Source organism: Polyergus mexicanus, unplaced genomic scaffold (assembly GCF_030449975.1).
Source record: "Polyergus mexicanus isolate NDT 795.1 unplaced genomic scaffold, iyPolMexi1.0 SCAF_37, whole genome shotgun sequence".
NCBI lineage: Eukaryota > Metazoa > Arthropoda > Insecta > Hymenoptera > Formicidae > Polyergus > Polyergus mexicanus.
The window spans coordinates 61,430-82,500 of NW_027223357.1; the positions used below are offsets into that span (position 1 = coordinate 61,430).

The window sequence follows — 21,071 nt, forward strand, 5'->3', positions numbered from 1 at the left end:
GGCATAACGCTATACTTTACATATCGTGAACCGTGATGCGATTTATACAGTGCAGTGTTAAGTTCGGTTCAATTCATATCCAAGTTGTACTGACATTTACGAACTTGTAGCGGAGTATCCATATTCATCTCAAATCATCGAGAATCAGTTAGCTAAATCATGAAGTATATTCTGGTGACCGGCGGTGTGATCAGCGGCGTGGGCAAGGGTGTCATCGCCAGCTCGTTCGGCACTATCCTCAAACACTGTAACATTCGCGTGACATCCATCAAGATTGATCCTTATATCAATATCGATGCCGGGACGTTCTCGCCCTACGAGCACGGTGAGCGCGATATTAATTTCTGCACATCATTGTGCCATAATATTTGAAAAAACAGCGGTTTTTTCGTTAGCATGTTCGACATCAATCGGTATAAAATTGAGTTCAATTTCCTGTGCTATTGATACGGGACTTTATTGCGATCGCAGCAGTTGCACGTTATTGCGTAAAGATCGCTTCTTCCGTGATTCTAGCTCCTGATTTCTCGTTTCTTAACATTACAGAAATTTTTTTTTCATTTGAATATAATTTATAAAGGGTTATACACACACACATACACACGCACACACACACACACACACACATATATATATATATATATATATATATATATATATATATATATATATACACATGTGTGTTGCGCGAGGTTTAATTCAAATCGTCTTGCCGATATTTCTATCTCTGTTTTCTGTCTATTTTTTGATTATCGATAGAAAAGAAATAAATTACAAAATTTTTTATCTGAATAAACCGTACAGTTGTGTGATAAAATTGAATAAAAATCGCTAAATTAAATTCCACGATAAGTGAGTGCCTTTATGGCGGTAAAATTTTCAGCCATGTGCTTACGCCATTTTGCATGCTGCCGCCACGCTATTTAATAATTAATTAAGATTTATCGAATGAGGTCAGATGAATTTTTATAGCTATATAAAATATATATGTACACAAATAAAATTAATTACGCATATATATATATATATATATATATATATATATATATATATATATATATATATATATATGTATATATTGTATATAGTGCACTAATAGAAGAATATTCATTTTAAGCCCCAAGTTAATTTATTTTTCTACGCAAATATTCTACACTATACGAATCCATCTGAATATGTTTTTAGGCATCTTCCGGTTCTATACATGCATTTCCTACATTCAAAAAAATGTAGATAGAAAATGTAGAGCTGGAGAGAAAAAGCACAATAAAAAAAGTAACATTAAAATTGATGTTAAAATTGATGTATGTCTTATTTTTAAAAATTATATAATTATATTATATATTATTAATAAAATTAAAGTAATATAATAACATTTTTAACATTTTTTATAAAATTATATATGATTAAATTAATTGCATATAGGATCAAATTAGTACTAAATTATTTCTCATATAGTTTCAACTATTATACAGATAAAGTTTAATAATATATCTGAAACAATTAACTGTGATTGAACAATTAAAAATTATTATTGATCAACAAATTATTTTAATTATTAGAGTATAGTAATTGTTATATAAATATGTTTGCATAATTTCATTCATCCTTTAGAAATGGTTTCTAATGTCCAATGAAGCTTGATGCTTATCACCACATTCCATTGTTCAGTCAAGTAAGCGGTAAAAACATTCCTCGAAGGGAAACATCTTATGTTACTGGGTTTTTATAGACACATCCGCTGTCAGTTTTTTAATTTTGCTTATGTTACTTACTGGAAAGTTTCTGTTTACTCTGTACAACAGGAGAAGTTTATGTACTCGATGATGGTGGTGAAGTGGATCTTGATTTGGGCAATTACGAGCGTTTTCTGGATATCACTCTTCATAAGGACAATAATATAACAACGGGAAAAATTTATCAACATGTTATTACAAAAGAGAGACACGGAGATTATCTAGGAAAAACAGTACAAGGTATATCTCTATTTATATAATATCGCATATTTATATATAAGAAAGAGAAAGAGAGAGAAAAACACAATTTTTGCACAAATTAATAAAGATTGATATTATTTTTTAGTTGTACCTCACATCACTGATGCTATTCAGGAGTGGGTGGAAAGAGTTGCGAATCAGTCTGTAACAGAAGATGGAGCTAAACCAGAGGTATTGCTAATAATATGAATTATTATAATATATAATGTTACATAATTCCATAAGATATGTAAAAATATTAATTTACATAATATTCTTTATATATTTGTGATATATAATTCTAATTACATAATTTATTAATAATGCTTTACAGGTTTGCATAGTGGAATTAGGTGGCACAATAGGCGACATAGAGGGGATGCCGTTTGTAGAAGCATTTAGGCAATTTCAATTTAGAGTGAAGAAAGAAAACTTCTGTGTTGCCCATGTGTCTTTAGTGCCGCAGGTAACTGCGTTACATGCCTACAATCTTTACACACAGGTTACATTCTCGTTTACATATCTCTTCTATATTTTATGTGCATACAATAATAAATGCATAATTAATTTTTGTGAAACTCCCTAAACGTTTTTGTGAAGATAATTTCTGAGTAATTATTGAGATATAAAATACTTTTTAGCCAAAATCAACGGGTGAACCCAAGACGAAACCAACGCAATCTAGTGTGAGGGAGTTACGTGGATTAGGTTTATCACCCGATCTAATAGTTTGTAGATCGGAAACGCCTATTGGCAATTCTGCCAAAGAAAAAATTTCAAATTTCTGTCATGTCGCTCCAGAGCAGGTAATTATCATAAATATTTTTAATGAAGAAATAAACTGTATCGTAATTGATTAATTAAAATTGTTAATGTTTGAAAGTAAGTAATTAATTGATATCAACATTAAGTGACATCAAATATTTTGATCAGGTTATCACTATTCACGACTTAACATCCATATATCGAGTACCACTTCTTATGGAATATCAAGGCGTTATAGAGTTTCTCAATGATCGATTGCAACTGAATATCGGAATACCGCGTCCGCGTTTCTTCATGCGAAAATGGCGAGATTTAGCTGATCGCGTGGATCATTTGCGGAAAGATGTTAACATCGCTCTAGTGGGCAAATATACAAAACTCGAGGATTCCTACGCTTCTGTTACAAAAGCGTTGCAACATGCTGCCATTGAGGCCGGTTATAAATTGAAATTGACGGTACTGTGTCGTAATTATTTGAAATATATATAATTTTATACATATTACATAATCATATTGTACTATTATTTTTTGAATGATTATGCAATAATATTATTGCAGTTTATTGAAGCTGCTAATCTAGAGCAGATTACATTAATGGAAAATCCAGTCTTGTATCATGAGGCTTGGCAACAGCTTTGTAAAAGCAGGTAAATATTTCAATATATTTTTATGGTTCTGTACTTCTCTTATATCCATAATTTTTAATGAAGATACATTTGTTGTGTTTAGTGGCATTATTGTACCAGGTGGCTTCGGTAAAAGAGGATTGGAAGGAAAGATGGAGGCCTGTCGATGGTGTAGAACAAACAACAAACCGTTTCTCGGCATCTGTCTGGGTCTACAAGCGGCAGTCATTGAATTCGCGCGAAACGTATTGAATCTCCAATCGGCGAACTCTACAGAAATTGATCCACATACTAGTAGTCCTGTGGTAATAGACATGCCAGAGCACAATCAGGGAATTATGGGGGGAACTATGAGGCTTGGCAAAAGACAAACGCGTTTCTGTAACAATAATTCTGTCCTAAGTAAGTACCAGAATCCATGTTTCAACTTGAGATCAATTTTCTTTTTTCAATGCCACAATATATGATATATTCTTAATATATATATATATATATATATATATATATATTATTTTATTTTTATATTTTTTTGTACAGAGAAATTGTATGACAATAAAGATGTCATAGAAGAAAGACATAGGCATAGATATGAAATAAATCCGGATTATGTTCCAGATTTAGAAGCAGCTGGTTTAAAATTTGTAGGTGAGTTATATTGCATTTTTTCACACACAATAAAGTTATAGTTTTGGTAAATATAATAGACAATCTTAATTATACATAATTGAGATAATACAATATATATATATATATATATATATATATATATATATATATATATATATACTCTATATAGTCTAACATTTTGTTTAATAGGTCGTGATGACGATGAAAATATACGAATGGAAATCGCCGAATTGGAAGGACATAGTTATTATGTAGCTACGCAGTTTCATCCTGAGTATCTATCAAGGCCTTTAAAACCCTCACCGCCGTTCCTCGGTTTAATTTTAGCCAGTGTAGACAAACTGAAGTATTATGTAGCACGAGGATGTAAATTTTCACCTCGCCAACAGAGCGATAATGAATCAGGTAATAATGAAATAACTAGAAAAAGATATATAAAAAAATAAAAATTTATATTAAATTAACGTAATTAGTATAATTAATATATATTAATATAATTGCGCGCACACACATATATGCAAAATGTATGTTTAATGTAAAAATTAGACATAATTTCAATTTGCATGCAAATTTCTCCAACTTACTCATTTGTCATGTTGATTGTTACAGACGATGACTACATGTTGGAGAAAGTGTCAAAATTGCAGTTGTCTAGTAATGCAAGTAGAAGTGGTAGTAATATTACAGAACTCAATGATACTTTGCATTGAGTGAAATTTTATTATCGCAAATTTATTTTGTATCATTCCATTTTCCTATAATCTGATCCACATGTCTTTCTCTAGTCTTACATAATTCATGATTAAAAATTGAAACATAATAAATACATGAATATGTGATAAGTATATATTTGTACAATATATATATATATATATATTAATAATATAAATTTAAATCTTGCTATAACTGAAAACAGAAGTTAGAATCCTAATATAGCTTACAAGCAGCAACAACTATAAATACAAATATATAATTTATGATAACTTTAGGAATGAGTCTGTATCTCATATAAGTTACTATGAAATCTCATGTTTTGGTTAAATATATATATGTAAACAGGTTCTTATAGAAAATAGATTTCATCATTTTAATACATCGTCTTATACCAGAGATTTAAATTTATATAATTTTAATAAGTTAAAATGTTATGAGGGAATAAATAGTGTTTATGATATTATAATACACTATTTCAATTGTAAGTCTGCAGTATTCAAACTACATTTTTTATATCGACAAACTAATTTTTTATACGTACAAAGTATTCAGGATGAGGGATAGAGAGAGTGTCCCGAAATATTATAATTTTATTATAATCTCATGTATATCAAACAATTGTTATATTGTACATAATGTATAATGTAGTAGTGTATACCTAATACGAATTTTATTAGATATTATAAGTTTTATATTTTGTAATAAATTATGTCATGTTTAAACGTAAAAATTTCTTGTATGTTTGTATGTATTGATAAAAATATTAATATGTTTCAGATCAAATGAAATATATATGTATATGTGAATCTAGATTTTAAAGATTTAATTTAATTATATACAAGCCGAAATCATAATCTCTTTCTAAAAACATGATTTGTCTTTTATAAATTATATAATGATTATAAAGATTCTTTGAATTATAGCGACAATTAACTTATCATAGTCTAGTCTAGTCTTGTTGATATAATATTAACGAAAAAAGATAATTAATAAAATTAAAATGTTTGAAATATTGCAAAACTTAAAATTTTAATTTGTATTTCTTCTTATAATTATGTTCGCCTGATATTTTACTCATATTTGAGACCTTAAATTTTTGCGGTTTGAATTTTAATTTCAAATTCATATAAAAAAATTATCTATATTAAAAGACGATACAAATGAAAGAAAGTATATAATACAAAAATTTACAAATATCTAGATATGCAACTAGTTATATGAAATCTGATTTGTCGATTCTGGACATGCACATTCTATTGGTTAGAAATTTCACTCATACACATATCTTTCTTTACTACTGAAAGTCTGTGACAAAGCTATAGCTTTGGTACTTTTACCCTATAAAAATCTTGCAGCGCGCAAGCGCGGGCATAACGCTATACTTTACATATCGTGAACCGTGATGCGATTTATACAGTGCAGTGTTAAGTTCGGTTCAATTCATATCCAAGTTGTACTGACATTTACGAACTTGTAGCGGAGTATCCATATTCATCTCAAATCATCGAGAATCAGTTAGCTAAATCATGAAGTATATTCTGGTGACCGGCGGTGTGATCAGCGGCGTGGGCAAGGGTGTCATCGCCAGCTCGTTCGGCACTATCCTCAAACACTGTAACATTCGCGTGACATCCATCAAGATTGATCCTTATATCAATATCGATGCCGGGACGTTCTCGCCCTACGAGCACGGTGAGCGCGATATTAATTTCTGCACATCATTGTGCCATAATATTTGAAAAAACAGCGGTTTTTTCGTTAGCATGTTCGACATCAATCGGTATAAAATTGAGTTCAATTTCCTGTGCTATTGATACGGGACTTTATTGCGATCGCAGCAGTTGCACGTTATTGCGTAAAGATCGCTTCTTCCGTGATTCTAGCTCCTGATTTCTCGTTTCTTAACATTACAGAATTTTTTTTTTCATTTGAATATAATTTATAAAGGGTTATACACACACACACACACGCACACACACACACACACACACACACATATATATATATATATATATATATATATATACACATGTGTGTTGCGCGAGGTTTAATTCAAATCGTCTTGCCGATATTTCTATCTCTGTTTTCTGTCTATTTTTTGATTATCGATAGAAAAGAAATAAATTACAAAATTTTTTATCTGAATAAACCATACAGTTGTGTGATAAAATTGAATAAAAATCGCTAAATTAAATTCCACGATAAGTGAGTGCCTTTATGGCGGTAAAATTTTCAGCCATGTGCTTACGCCATTTTGCATGCTGCCGCCACGCTATTTAATAATTAATTAAGATTTATCGAATGAGGTCAGATGAATTTTTATAGCTATATAAAATATATATGTACACAAATAAAATTAATTACGCATATATATATATATATATATATATATATATATATATATATGTATATATTGTATATAGTGCAATAATAGAAGAATATTCATTTTAAGCCCCAAGTTAATTTATTTTTCTATGCAAATATTCTACACTATACGAATCCATCTGAATATGTTTTTAGGCATCTTCCGGTTCTATACATGCATTTCCTACATTCAAAAAAATGTAGATAGAAAATGTAGAGCTGGAGAGAAAAAGCACAATAAAAAAAGTAACATTAAAATTGATGTTAAAATTGATGTATGTCTTATTTTTAAAAATTATATAATTATATTATATATTATTAATAAAATTAAAGTAATATAATAACATTTTTAACATTTTTTATAAAATTATATATGATTAAATTAATTGCATATAGGATCAAATTAGTACTAAATTATTTCTCATATAGTTTCAACTATTATACAGATAAAGTTTAATAATATATCTGAAACAATTAACTGTGATTGAACAATTAAAAATTATTATTGATCAACAAATTATTTTAATTATTAGAGTATAGTAATTGTTATATAAATATGTTTGCATAATTTCATTCATCCTTTAGAAATGGTTTCTAATGTCCAATGAAGCTTGATGCTTATCACCACATTCCATTGTTCAGTCAAGTAAGCGGTAAAAACATTCCTCGAAGGGAAACATCTTATGTTACTGGGTTTTTATAGACACATCCGCTGTCAGTTTTTTAATTTTGCTTATGTTACTTACTGGAAAGTTTCTGTTTACTCTGTACAACAGGAGAAGTTTATGTACTCGATGATGGTGGTGAAGTGGATCTTGATTTGGGCAATTACGAGCGTTTTCTGGATATCACTCTTCATAAGGACAATAATATAACAACGGGAAAAATTTATCAACATGTTATTACAAAAGAGAGACACGGAGATTATCTAGGAAAAACAGTACAAGGTATATCTCTATTTATATAATATCGCATATTTATATATAAGAAAGAGAAAGAGAGAGAAAAACACAATTTTTGCACAAATTAATAAAGATTGATATTATTTTTTAGTTGTACCTCACATCACTGATGCTATTCAGGAGTGGGTGGAAAGAGTTGCGAATCAGTCTGTAACAGAAGATGGAGCTAAACCAGAGGTATTGCTAATAATATGAATTATTATAATATATAATGTTACATAATTCCATAAGATATGTAAAAATATTAATTTACATAATATTCTTTATATATTTGTGATATATAATTCTAATTACATAATTTATTAATAATGCTTTACAGGTTTGCATAGTGGAATTAGGTGGCACAATAGGCGACATAGAGGGGATGCCGTTTGTAGAAGCATTTAGGCAATTTCAATTTAGAGTGAAGAAAGAAAACTTCTGTGTTGCCCATGTGTCTTTAGTGCCGCAGGTAACTGCGTTACATGCCTACAATCTTTACACACAGGTTACATTCTCGTTTACATATCTCTTCTATATTTTATGTGCATACAATAATAAATGCATAATTAATTTTTGTGAAACTCCCTAAACGTTTTTGTGAAGATAATTTCTGAGTAATTATTGAGATATAAAATACTTTTTAGCCAAAATCAACGGGTGAACCCAAGACGAAACCAACGCAATCTAGTGTGAGGGAGTTACGTGGATTAGGTTTATCACCCGATCTAATAGTTTGTAGATCGGAAACGCCTATTGGCAATTCTGCCAAAGAAAAAATTTCAAATTTCTGTCATGTCGCTCCAGAGCAGGTAATTATCATAAATATTTTTAATGAAGAAATAAACTGTATCGTAATTGATTAATTAAAATTGTTAATGTTTGAAAGTAAGTAATTAATTGATATCAACATTAAGTGACATCAAATATTTTGATCAGGTTATCACTATTCACGACTTAACATCCATATATCGAGTACCACTTCTTATGGAATATCAAGGCGTTATAGAGTTTCTCAATGATCGATTGCAACTGAATATCGGAATACCGCGTCCGCGTTTCTTCATGCGAAAATGGCGAGATTTAGCTGATCGCGTGGATCATTTGCGGAAAGATGTTAACATCGCTCTAGTGGGCAAATATACAAAACTCGAGGATTCCTACGCTTCTGTTACAAAAGCGTTGCAACATGCTGCCATTGAGGCCGGTTATAAATTGAAATTGACGGTACTGTGTCGTAATTATTTGAAATATATATAATTTTATACATATTACATAATCATATTGTACTATTATTTTTTGAATGATTATGCAATAATATTATTGCAGTTTATTGAAGCTGCTAATCTAGAGCAGATTACATTAATGGAAAATCCAGTCTTGTATCATGAGGCTTGGCAACAGCTTTGTAAAAGCAGGTAAATATTTCAATATATTTTTATGGTTCTGTACTTCTCTTATATCCATAATTTTTAATGAAGATACATTTGTTGTGTTTAGTGGCATTATTGTACCAGGTGGCTTCGGTAAAAGAGGATTGGAAGGAAAGATGGAGGCCTGTCGATGGTGTAGAACAAACAACAAACCGTTTCTCGGCATCTGTCTGGGTCTACAAGCGGCAGTCATTGAATTCGCGCGAAACGTATTGAATCTCCAATCGGCGAACTCTACAGAAATTGATCCACATACTAGTAGTCCTGTGGTAATAGACATGCCAGAGCACAATCAGGGAATTATGGGGGGAACTATGAGGCTTGGCAAAAGACAAACGCGTTTCTGTAACAATAATTCTGTCCTAAGTAAGTACCAGAATCCATGTTTCAACTTGAGATCAATTTTCTTTTTTCAATGCCACAATATATGATATATTCTTAATATATATATATATATATATATATATATATATTATTTTATTTTTATATTTTTTTGTACAGAGAAATTGTATGACAATAAAGATGTCATAGAAGAAAGACATAGGCATAGATATGAAATAAATCCGGATTATGTTCCAGATTTAGAAGCAGCTGGTTTAAAATTTGTAGGTGAGTTATATTGCATTTTTTCACACACAATAAAGTTATAGTTTTGGTAAATATAATAGACAATCTTAATTATACATAATTGAGATAATACAATATATATATATATATATATATATATATATATATATATATATATACTCTATATAGTCTAACATTTTGTTTAATAGGTCGTGATGACGATGAAAATATACGAATGGAAATCGCCGAATTGGAAGGACATAGTTATTATGTAGCTACGCAGTTTCATCCTGAGTATCTATCAAGGCCTTTAAAACCCTCACCGCCGTTCCTCGGTTTAATTTTAGCCAGTGTAGACAAACTGAAGTATTATGTAGCACGAGGATGTAAATTTTCACCTCGCCAACAGAGCGATAATGAATCAGGTAATAATGAAATAACTAGAAAAAGATATATAAAAAAATAAAAATTTATATTAAATTAACGTAATTAGTATAATTAATATATATTAATATAATTGCGCGCACACACATATATGCAAAATGTATGTTTAATGTAAAAATTAGACATAATTTCAATTTGCATGCAAATTTCTCCAACTTACTCATTTGTCATGTTGATTGTTACAGACGATGACTACATGTTGGAGAAAGTGTCAAAATTGCAGTTGTCTAGTAATGCAAGTAGAAGTGGTAGTAATATTACAGAACTCAATGATACTTTGCATTGAGTGAAATTTTATTATCGCAAATTTATTTTGTATCATTCCATTTTCCTATAATCTGATCCACATGTCTTTCTCTAGTCTTACATAATTCATGATTAAAAATTGAAACATAATAAATACATGAATATGTGATAAGTATATATTTGTACAATATATATATATATATATATTAATAATATAAATTTAAATCTTGCTATAACTGAAAACAGAAGTTAGAATCCTAATATAGCTTACAAGCAGCAACAACTATAAATACAAATATATAATTTATGATAACTTTAGGAATGAGTCTGTATCTCATATAAGTTACTATGAAATCTCATGTTTTGGTTAAATATATATATGTAAACAGGTTCTTATAGAAAATAGATTTCATCATTTTAATACATCGTCTTATACCAGAGATTTAAATTTATATAATTTTAATAAGTTAAAATGTTATGAGGGAATAAATAGTGTTTATGATATTATAATACACTATTTCAATTGTAAGTCTGCAGTATTCAAACTACATTTTTTATATCGACAAACTAATTTTTTATACGTACAAAGTATTCAGGATGAGGGATAGAGAGAGTGTCCCGAAATATTATAATTTTATTATAATCTCATGTATATCAAACAATTGTTATATTGTACATAATGTATAATGTAGTAGTGTATACCTAATACGAATTTTATTAGATATTATAAGTTTTATATTTTGTAATAAATTATGTCATGTTTAAACGTAAAAATTTCTTGTATGTTTGTATGTATTGATAAAAATATTAATATGTTTCAGATCAAATGAAATATATATGTATATGTGAATCTAGATTTTAAAGATTTAATTTAATTATATACAAGCCGAAATCATAATCTCTTTCTAAAAACATGATTTGTCTTTTATAAATTATATAATGATTATAAAGATTCTTTGAATTATAGCGACAATTAACTTATCATAGTCTAGTCTAGTCTTGTTGATATAATATTAACGAAAAAAGATAATTAATAAAATTAAAATGTTTGAAATATTGCAAAACTTAAAATTTTAATTTGTATTTCTTCTTATAATTATGTTCGCCTGATATTTTACTCATATTTGAGACCTTAAATTTTTGCGGTTTGAATTTTAATTTCAAATTCATATAAAAAAATTATCTATATTAAAAGACGATACAAATGAAAGAAAGTATATAATACAAAAATTTACAAATATCTAGATATGCAACTAGTTATATGAAATCTGATTTGTCAATTCTGGACATGCACATTCTATTGGTTAGAAATTTCACTCATACACATATCTTTCTTTACTACTGAAAGTCTGTGACAAAGCTATAGCTTTGGTACTTTTACCCTATAAAAATCTTGCAGCGCGCAAGCGCGGGCATAACGCTATACTTTACATATCGTGAACCGTGATGCGATTTATACAGTGCAGTGTTAAGTTCGGTTCAATTCATATCCAAGTTGTACTGACATTTACGAACTTGTAGCGGAGTATCCATATTCATCTCAAATCATCGAGAATCAGTTAGCTAAATCATGAAGTATATTCTGGTGACCGGCGGTGTGATCAGCGGCGTGGGCAAGGGTGTCATCGCCAGCTCGTTCGGCACTATCCTCAAACACTGTAACATTCGCGTGACATCCATCAAGATTGATCCTTATATCAATATCGATGCCGGGACGTTCTCGCCCTACGAGCACGGTGAGCGCGATATTAATTTCTGCACATCATTGTGCCATAATATTTGAAAAAACAGCGGTTTTTTCGTTAGCATGTTCGACATCAATCGGTATAAAATTGAGTTCAATTTCCTGTGCTATTGATACGGGACTTTATTGCGATCGCAGCAGTTGCACGTTATTGCGTAAAGATCGCTTCTTCCGTGATTCTAGCTCCTGATTTCTCGTTTCTTAACATTACAGAAATTTTTTTTTCATTTGAATATAATTTATAAAGGGTTATACACACACACACACACGCACGCACACACACACACACACACACATATATATATATATATATATATATATACACATGTGTGTTGCGCGAGGTTTAATTCAAATCGTCTTGCCGATATTTCTATCTCTGTTTTCTGTCTATTTTTTGATTATCGATAGAAAAGAAATAAATTACAAAATTTTTTATCTGAATAAACCATACAGTTGTGTGATAAAATTGAATAAAAATCGCTAAATTAAATTCCACGATAAGTGAGTGCCTTTATGGCGGTAAAATTTTCAGCCATGTGCTTACGCCATTTTGCATGCTGCCGCCACGCTATTTAATAATTAATTAAGATTTATCGAATGAGGTCAGATGAATTTTTATAGCTATATAAAATATATATGTACACAAATAAAATTAATTACGCATATATATATATATATATATATATGTATATATTGTATATAGTGCAATAATAGAAGAATATTCATTTTAAGCCCCAAGTTAATTTATTTTTCTATGCAAATATTCTACACTATACGAATCCATCTGAATATGTTTTTAGGCATCTTCCGGTTCTATACATGCATTTCCTACATTCAAAAAAATGTAGATAGAAAATGTAGAGCTGGAGAGAAAAAGCACAATAAAAAAAGTAACATTAAAATTGATGTTAAAATTGATGTATGTCTTATTTTTAAAAATTATATAATTATATTATATATTATTAATAAAATTAAAGTAATATAATAACATTTTTAACATTTTTTATAAAATTATATATGATTAAATTAATTGCATATAGGATCAAATTAGTACTAAATTATTTCTCATATAGTTTCAACTATTATACAGATAAAGTTTAATAATATATCTGAAACAATTAACTGTGATTGAACAATTAAAAATTATTATTGATCAACAAATTATTTTAATTATTAGAGTATAGTAATTGTTATATAAATATGTTTGCATAATTTCATTCATCCTTTAGAAATGGTTTCTAATGTCCAATGAAGCTTGATGCTTATCACCACATTCCATTGTTCAGTCAAGTAAGCGGTAAAAACATTCCTCGAAGGGAAACATCTTATGTTACTGGGTTTTTATAGACACATCCGCTGTCAGTTTTTTAATTTTGCTTATGTTACTTACTGGAAAGTTTCTGTTTACTCTGTACAACAGGAGAAGTTTATGTACTCGATGATGGTGGTGAAGTGGATCTTGATTTGGGCAATTACGAGCGTTTTCTGGATATCACTCTTCATAAGGACAATAATATAACAACGGGAAAAATTTATCAACATGTTATTACAAAAGAGAGACACGGAGATTATCTAGGAAAAACAGTACAAGGTATATCTCTATTTATATAATATCGCATATTTATATATAAGAAAGAGAAAGAGAGAGAAAAACACAATTTTTGCACAAATTAATAAAGATTGATATTATTTTTTAGTTGTACCTCACATCACTGATGCTATTCAGGAGTGGGTGGAAAGAGTTGCGAATCAGTCTGTAACAGAAGATGGAGCTAAACCAGAGGTATTGCTAATAATATGAATTATTATAATATATAATGTTACATAATTCCATAAGATATGTAAAAATATTAATTTACATAATATTCTTTATATATTTGTGATATATAATTCTAATTACATAATTTATTAATAATGCTTTACAGGTTTGCATAGTGGAATTAGGTGGCACAATAGGCGACATAGAGGGGATGCCGTTTGTAGAAGCATTTAGGCAATTTCAATTTAGAGTGAAGAAAGAAAACTTCTGTGTTGCCCATGTGTCTTTAGTGCCGCAGGTAACTGCGTTACATGCCTACAATCTTTACACACAGGTTACATTCTCGTTTACATATCTCTTCTATATTTTATGTGCATACAATAATAAATGCATAATTAATTTTTGTGAAACTCCCTAAACGTTTTTGTGAAGATAATTTCTGAGTAATTATTGAGATATAAAATACTTTTTAGCCAAAATCAACGGGTGAACCCAAGACGAAACCAACGCAATCTAGTGTGAGGGAGTTACGTGGATTAGGTTTATCACCCGATCTAATAGTTTGTAGATCGGAAACGCCTATTGGCAATTCTGCCAAAGAAAAAATTTCAAATTTCTGTCATGTCGCTCCAGAGCAGGTAATTATCATAAATATTTTTAATGAAGAAATAAACTGTATCGTAATTGATTAATTAAAATTGTTAATGTTTGAAAGTAAGTAATTAATTGATATCAACATTAAGTGACATCAAATATTTTGATCAGGTTATCACTATTCACGACTTAACATCCATATATCGAGTACCACTTCTTATGGAATATCAAGGCGTTATAGAGTTTCTCAATGATCGATTGCAACTGAATATCGGAATACCGCGTCCGCGTTTCTTCATGCGAAAATGGCGAGATTTAGCTGATCGCGTGGATCATTTGCGGAAAGATGTTAACATCGCTCTAGTGGGCAAATATACAAAACTCGAGGATTCCTACGCTTCTGTTACAAAAGCGTTGCAACATGCTGCCATTGAGGCCGGTTATAAATTGAAATTGACGGTACTGTGTCGTAATTATTTGAAATATATATAATTTTATACATATTACATAATCATATTGTACTATTATTTTTTGAATGATTATGCAATAATATTATTGCAGTTTATTGAAGCTGCTAATCTAGAGCAGATTACATTAATGGAAAATCCAGTCTTGTATCATGAGGCTTGGCAACAGCTTTGTAAAAGCAGGTAAATATTTCAATATATTTTTATGGTTCTGTACTTCTCTTATATCCATAATTTTTAATGAAGATACATTTGTTGTGTTTAGTGGCATTATTGTACCAGGTGGCTTCGGTAAAAGAGGATTGGAAGGAAAGATGGAGGCCTGTCGATGGTGTAGAACAAACAACAAACCGTTTCTCGGCATCTGTCTGGGTCTACAAGCGGCAGTCATTGAATTCGCGCGAAACGTATTGAATCTCCAATCGGCGAACTCTACAGAAATTGATCCACATACTAGTAGTCCTGTGGTAATAGACATGCCAGAGCACAATCAGGGAATTATGGGGGGAACTATGAGGCTTGGCAAAAGACAAACGCGTTTCTGTAACAATAATTCTGTCCTAAGTAAGTACCAGAATCCATGTTTCAACTTGAGATCAATTTTCTTTTTTCAATGCCACAATATATGATATATTCTTAATATATATATATATATATATATATATATATATATTATTTTATTTTTATATTTTTTTGTACAGAGAAATTGTATGACAATAAAGATGTCATAGAAGAAAGACATAGGCATAGATATGAAATAAATCCGGATTATGTTCCAGATTTAGAAGCAGCTGGTTTAAAATTTGTAGGTGAGTTATATTGCATTTTTTCACACACAATAAAGTTATAGTTTTGGTAAATATAATAGACAATCTTAATTATACATAATTGAGATAATACAATATATATATATATATATATATATATATATATATATATATATACTCTATATAGTCTAACATTTTGTTTAATAGGTCGTGATGACGATGAAAATATACGAATGGAAATCGCCGAATTGGAAGGACATAGTTATTATGTAGCTACGCAGTTTCATCCTGAGTATCTATCAAGGCCTTTAAAACCCTCACCGCCGTTCCTCGGTTTAATTTTAGCCAGTGTAGACAAACTGAAGTATTATGTAGCACGAGGATGTAAATTTTCACCTCGCCAACAGAGCGATAATGAATCAGGTAATAATGAAATAACTAGAAAAAGATATATAAAAAAATAAAAATTTATATTAAATTAACGTAATTAGTATAATTAATATATATTAATATAATTGCGCGCACACACATATATGCAAAATGTATGTTTAATGTAAAAATTAGACATAATTTCAATTTGCATGCAAATTTCTCCAACTTACTCATTTGTCATGTTGATTGTTACAGACGATGACTACATGTTGGAGAAAGTGTCAAAATTGCAGTTGTCTAGTAATGCAAGTAGAAGTGGTAGTAATATTACAGAACTCAATGATACTTTGCATTGAGTGAAATTTTATTATCGCAAATTTATTTTGTATCATTCCATTTTCCTATAATCTGATCCACATGTCTTTCTCTAGTCTTACATAATTCATGATTAAAAATTGAAACATAATAAATACATGAATATGTGATAAGTATATATTTGTACAATATATATATATATATATATTAATAATATAAATTTAAATCTTGCTATAACTGAAAACAGAAGTTAGAATCCTAATATAGCTTACAAGCAGCAACAACTATAAATACAAATATATAATTTATGATAACTTTAGGAATGAGTCTGTATCTCATATAAGTTACTATGAAATCTCATGTTTTGGTTAAATATATATATGTAAACAGGTTCTTATAGAAAATAGATTTCATCATTTTAATACATCGTCTTATACCAGAGATTTAAATTTATATAATTTTAATAAGTTAAAATGTTATGAGGGAATAAATAGTGTTTATGATATTATAATACACTATTTCAATTGTAAGTCTGCAGTATTCAAACTACATTTTTTATATCGACAAACTAATTTTTTATACGTACAAAGTATTCAGGATGAGGGATAGAGAGAGTGTCCCGAAATATTATAATTTTATTATAATCTCATGTATATCAAACAATTGTTATATTGTACATAATGTATAATGTAGTAGTGTATACCTAATACGAATTTTATTAGATATTATAAGTTTTATATTTTGTAATAAATTATGTCATGTTTAAACGTAAAAATTTCTTGTATGTTTGTATGTATTGATAAAAATATTAATATGTTTCAGATCAAATGAAATATATATGTATATGTGAATCTAGATTTTAAAGATTTAATTTAATTATATACAAGCCGAAATCATAATCTCTTTCTAAAAACATGATTTGTCTTTTATAAATTATATAATGATTATAAAGATTCTTTGAATTATAGCGACAATTAACTTATCATAGTCTAGTCTAGTCTTGTTGATATAATATTAACGAAAAAAGATAATTAATAAAATTAAAATGTTTGAAATATTGCAAAACTTAAAATTTTAATTTATATTTCTTCTTATAATTATGTTCGCCTGATATTTTACTCATATTTGAGACCTTAAATTTTTGCGGTTTGAATTTTAATTTCAAATTCATATAAAAAAATTATCTATATTAAAAGACGATACAAATGAAAGAAAGTATATAATACAAAAATTTACAAATATCTAGATATGCAACTAGTTATATGAAATCTGATTTGTCAATTCTGGACATGCACATTCTATTGGTTAGAAATTTCACTCATACACATATCTTTCTTTACTACTGAAAGTCTGTGACAAAGCTATAGCTTTGGTACTTTTACCCTATAAAAATCTTGCAGCGCGCAAGCGCGGGCATAACGCTATACTTTACATATCGTGAACCGTGATGCGATTTATACAGTGCAGTGTTAAGTTCGGTTCAATTCATATCCAAGTTGTACTGACATTTACGAACTTGTAGCGGAGTATCCATATTCATCTCAAATCATCGAGAATCAGTTAGCTAAATCATGAAGTATATTCTGGTGACCGGCGGTGTGATCAGCGGCGTGGGCAAGGGTGTCATCGCCAGCTCGTTCGGCACTATCCTCAAACACTGTAACATTCGCGTGACATCCATCAAGATTGATCCTTATATCAATATCGATGCCGGGACGTTCTCGCCCTACGAGCACGGTGAGCGCGATATTAATTTCTGCACATCATTGTGCCATAATATTTGAAAAAACAGCGGTTTTTTCGTTAGCATGTTCGACATCAATCGGTATAAAATTGAGTTCAATTTCCTGTGCTATTGATACGGGACTTTATTGCGATCGCAGCAGTTGCACGTTATTGCGTAAAGATCGCTTCTTCCGTGATTCTAGCTCCTGATTTCTCGTTTCTTAACATTACAGAAATTTTTTTTTCATTTGAATATAATTTATAAAGGGTTATACACACACACACACACGCACACACACACACACACACACACACACACACACACACATATATATATATATATATATATATATACACATGTGTGTTGCGCGAGGTTTAATTCAAATCGTCTTGCCGATATTTCTATCACTGTTTTCTGTCTATTTTTTGATTATCGATAGAAAAGAAATAAATTACAAAATTTTTTATCTGAATAAACCATACAGTTGTGTGATAAAATTGAATAAAAATCGCTAAATTAAATTCCACGATAAGTGAGTGCCTTTATGGCGGTAAAATTTTCAGCCATGTGCTTACGCCATTTTGCATGCTGCCGCCACGCTATTTAATAATTAATTAAGATTTATCGAATGAGGTCAGATGAATTTTTATAGCTATATAAAATATATATGTACACAAATAAAATTAATTACGCATATATATATATATATATATATATATATATATATATATATATATGTATATATTGTATATAGTGCACTAATAGAAGAATATTCATTTTAAGCCCCAAGTTAATTTATTTTTCTACGCAAATATTCTACACTATACGAATCCATCTGAATATGTTTTTAGGCATCTTCCGGTTCTATACATGCATTTCCTACATTCAAAAAAATGTAGATAGAAAATGTAGAGCTGGAGAGAAAAAGCACAATAAAAAAAGTAACATTAAAATTGATGTTAAAATTGATGTATGTCTTATTTTTAAAAATTATATAATTATATTATATATTATTAATAAAATTAAAGTAATATAATAACATTTTTAACATTTTTTATAAAATTATATATGATTAAATTAATTGCATATAGGATCAAATTAGTACTAAATTATTTCTCATATAGTTTCAACTATTATACAGATAAAGTTTAATAATATATCTGAAACAATTAACTGTGATTGAACAATTAAAAATTATTATTGATCAACAAATTATTTTAATTATTAGAGTATAGTAATTGTTATATAAATATGTTTGCATAATTTCATTCATCCTTTAGAAATGGTTTCTAATGTCCAATGAAGCTTGATGCTTATCACCACATTCCATTGTTCAGTCAAGTAAGCGGTAAAAACATTCCTCGAAGGGAAACATCTTATGTTACTGGGTTTTTATAGACACATCCGCTGTCAGTTTTTTAATTTTGCTTATGTTACTTACTGGAAAGTTTCTGTTTACTCTGTACAACAGGAGAAGTTTATGTACTCGATGATGGTGGTGAAGTGGATCTTGATTTGGGCAATTACGAGCGTTTTCTGGATATCACTCTTCATAAGGACAATAATATAACAACGGGAAAAATTTATCAACATGTTATTACAAAAGAGAGACACGGAGATTATCTAGGAAAAACAGTACAAGGTATATCTCTATTTATATAATATCGCATATTTATATATAAGAAAGAGAAAGAGAGAGAAAAACACAATTTTTGCACAAATTAATAAAGATTGATATTATTTTTTAGTTGTACCTCACATCACTGATGCTATTCAGGAGTGGGTGGAAAGAGTTGCGAATCAGTCTGTAACAGAAGATGGAGCTAAACCAGAGGTATTGCTAATAATATGAATTATTATAATATATAATGTTACATAATTCCATAAGATATGTAAAAATATTAATTTACATAATATTCTTTATATATTTGTGATATATAATTCTAATTACATAATTTATTAATAATGCTTTACAGGTTTGCATAGTGGAATTAGGTGGCACAATAGGCGACATAGAGGGGATGCCGTTTGTAGAAGCATTTAGGCAATTTCAATTTAGAGTGAAGAAAGAAAACTTCTGTGTTGCCCATGTGTCTTTAGTGCCGCAGGTAACTGCGTTACATGCCTACAATCTTTACACACAGGTTACATTCTCGTTTACATATCTCTTCTATATTTTATGTGCATACAATAATAAATGCATAATTAATTTTTGTGAAACTCCCTAAACGTTTTTGTGAAGATAATTTCTGAGTAATTATTGAGATATAAAATACTTTTTAGCCAAAATCAACGGGTGAACCCAAGACGAAACCAACGCAATCTAGTGTGAGGGAGTTACGTGGATTAGGTTTATCACCCGATCTAATAGTTTGTAGATCGGAAACGCCTATTGGCAATTCTGCCAAAGAAAAAATTTCAAATTTCTGTCATGTCGCTCCAGAGCAGGTAATTATCATAAATATTTTTAATGAAGAAATAAACTGTATCGTAATTGATTAATTAAAATTGTTAATGTTTGAAAGTAAGTAATTAATTGATATCAACATTAAGTGACATCAAATATTTTGATCAGGTTATCACTATTCACGACTTAACATCCATATATCGAGTACCACTTCTTA

At 29.4% G+C, this 21,071-nt stretch overlaps 4 protein-coding genes across 4 annotated transcripts in view; all 4 read left to right on the forward strand.

Annotated features, from left to right (window-relative positions):
• Positions 1-159: 159 nt before the first annotated feature.
• On the forward strand, positions 160-4,440 carry LOC138943737 (CTP synthase-like). The gene is made up of 10 exons (XM_070314671.1): positions 160-325; positions 1,806-1,976; positions 2,083-2,168; positions 2,311-2,442; positions 2,618-2,782; positions 2,910-3,197; positions 3,300-3,388; positions 3,471-3,769; positions 3,905-4,012; positions 4,184-4,440. Exons 1-10 carry the CDS (start codon positions 160-162, stop codon positions 4,438-4,440), a joined length of 1,761 nt encoding a protein of 586 aa, XP_070170772.1.
• A 1,794-nt stretch (positions 4,441-6,234) lies between these two features.
• LOC138943738 (CTP synthase-like) lies at positions 6,235-10,479 on the forward strand. The gene is made up of 10 exons (XM_070314673.1): positions 6,235-6,400; positions 7,849-8,019; positions 8,126-8,211; positions 8,354-8,485; positions 8,661-8,825; positions 8,953-9,240; positions 9,343-9,431; positions 9,514-9,812; positions 9,948-10,055; positions 10,223-10,479. Exons 1-10 carry the CDS (start codon positions 6,235-6,237, stop codon positions 10,477-10,479), a joined length of 1,761 nt encoding a protein of 586 aa, XP_070170774.1.
• Positions 10,480-12,273: 1,794 nt separating this feature from the next.
• On the forward strand, positions 12,274-16,762 carry LOC138943748 (CTP synthase 1-like). Its single transcript, XM_070314685.1, has 11 exons — positions 12,274-12,439; positions 13,868-14,038; positions 14,145-14,230; positions 14,373-14,540; positions 14,680-14,844; positions 14,972-15,259; positions 15,362-15,450; positions 15,533-15,831; positions 15,969-16,076; positions 16,242-16,457; positions 16,662-16,762. The coding sequence occupies exons 1-11, from the start codon at positions 12,274-12,276 to the stop codon at positions 16,760-16,762; spliced, it is 1,857 nt and encodes a 618-aa protein (XP_070170786.1).
• Positions 16,763-18,292: 1,530 nt separating this feature from the next.
• Positions 18,293-21,071, forward strand: part of LOC138943755 (CTP synthase 1-like) — a 4,515-nt gene continuing 1,736 nt past the window's right edge. Inside the window, exons 1-6 of the mRNA XM_070314691.1 lie at positions 18,293-18,458; positions 19,919-20,089; positions 20,196-20,281; positions 20,424-20,591; positions 20,731-20,895; positions 21,023-21,071. The exon at positions 21,023-21,071 is cut by the window's right edge and continues 239 nt beyond it. Coding sequence (XP_070170792.1) covers positions 18,293-18,458; positions 19,919-20,089; positions 20,196-20,281; positions 20,424-20,591; positions 20,731-20,895; positions 21,023-21,071 — 805 coding nt within the window. The remainder of the gene's footprint in view (positions 18,459-19,918; positions 20,090-20,195; positions 20,282-20,423; positions 20,592-20,730; positions 20,896-21,022) is intronic.

Bases quoted from the DNA above. Each gene is read 5' to 3' on its own strand.
- LOC138943737 (XM_070314671.1), top strand. From the start codon at position 160: ATGAAGTATATTCTGGTGACCGGCGGTGTGATCAGCGGCGTGGGCAAG. The intron at 3,198-3,299 runs GTACTGTGTCGT...ATATTATTGCAG, and splicing joins GTTATAAATTGAAATTGACG to TTTATTGAAGCTGCTAATCT. The intron at 3,389-3,470 runs GTAAATATTTCA...TGTTGTGTTTAG, and splicing joins CAACAGCTTTGTAAAAGCAG to TGGCATTATTGTACCAGGTG.
- LOC138943738 (XM_070314673.1), top strand. From the start codon at position 6,235: ATGAAGTATATTCTGGTGACCGGCGGTGTGATCAGCGGCGTGGGCAAG. The intron at 6,401-7,848 runs GTGAGCGCGATA...TCTGTACAACAG, and splicing joins GTTCTCGCCCTACGAGCACG to GAGAAGTTTATGTACTCGAT. The intron at 9,241-9,342 runs GTACTGTGTCGT...ATATTATTGCAG, and splicing joins GTTATAAATTGAAATTGACG to TTTATTGAAGCTGCTAATCT.
- LOC138943748 (XM_070314685.1), top strand. From the start codon at position 12,274: ATGAAGTATATTCTGGTGACCGGCGGTGTGATCAGCGGCGTGGGCAAG. The intron at 14,039-14,144 runs GTATATCTCTAT...ATTATTTTTTAG, and splicing joins TCTAGGAAAAACAGTACAAG to TTGTACCTCACATCACTGAT. The intron at 16,458-16,661 runs GTAATAATGAAA...TGATTGTTACAG, and splicing joins ACAGAGCGATAATGAATCAG to ACGATGACTACATGTTGGAG.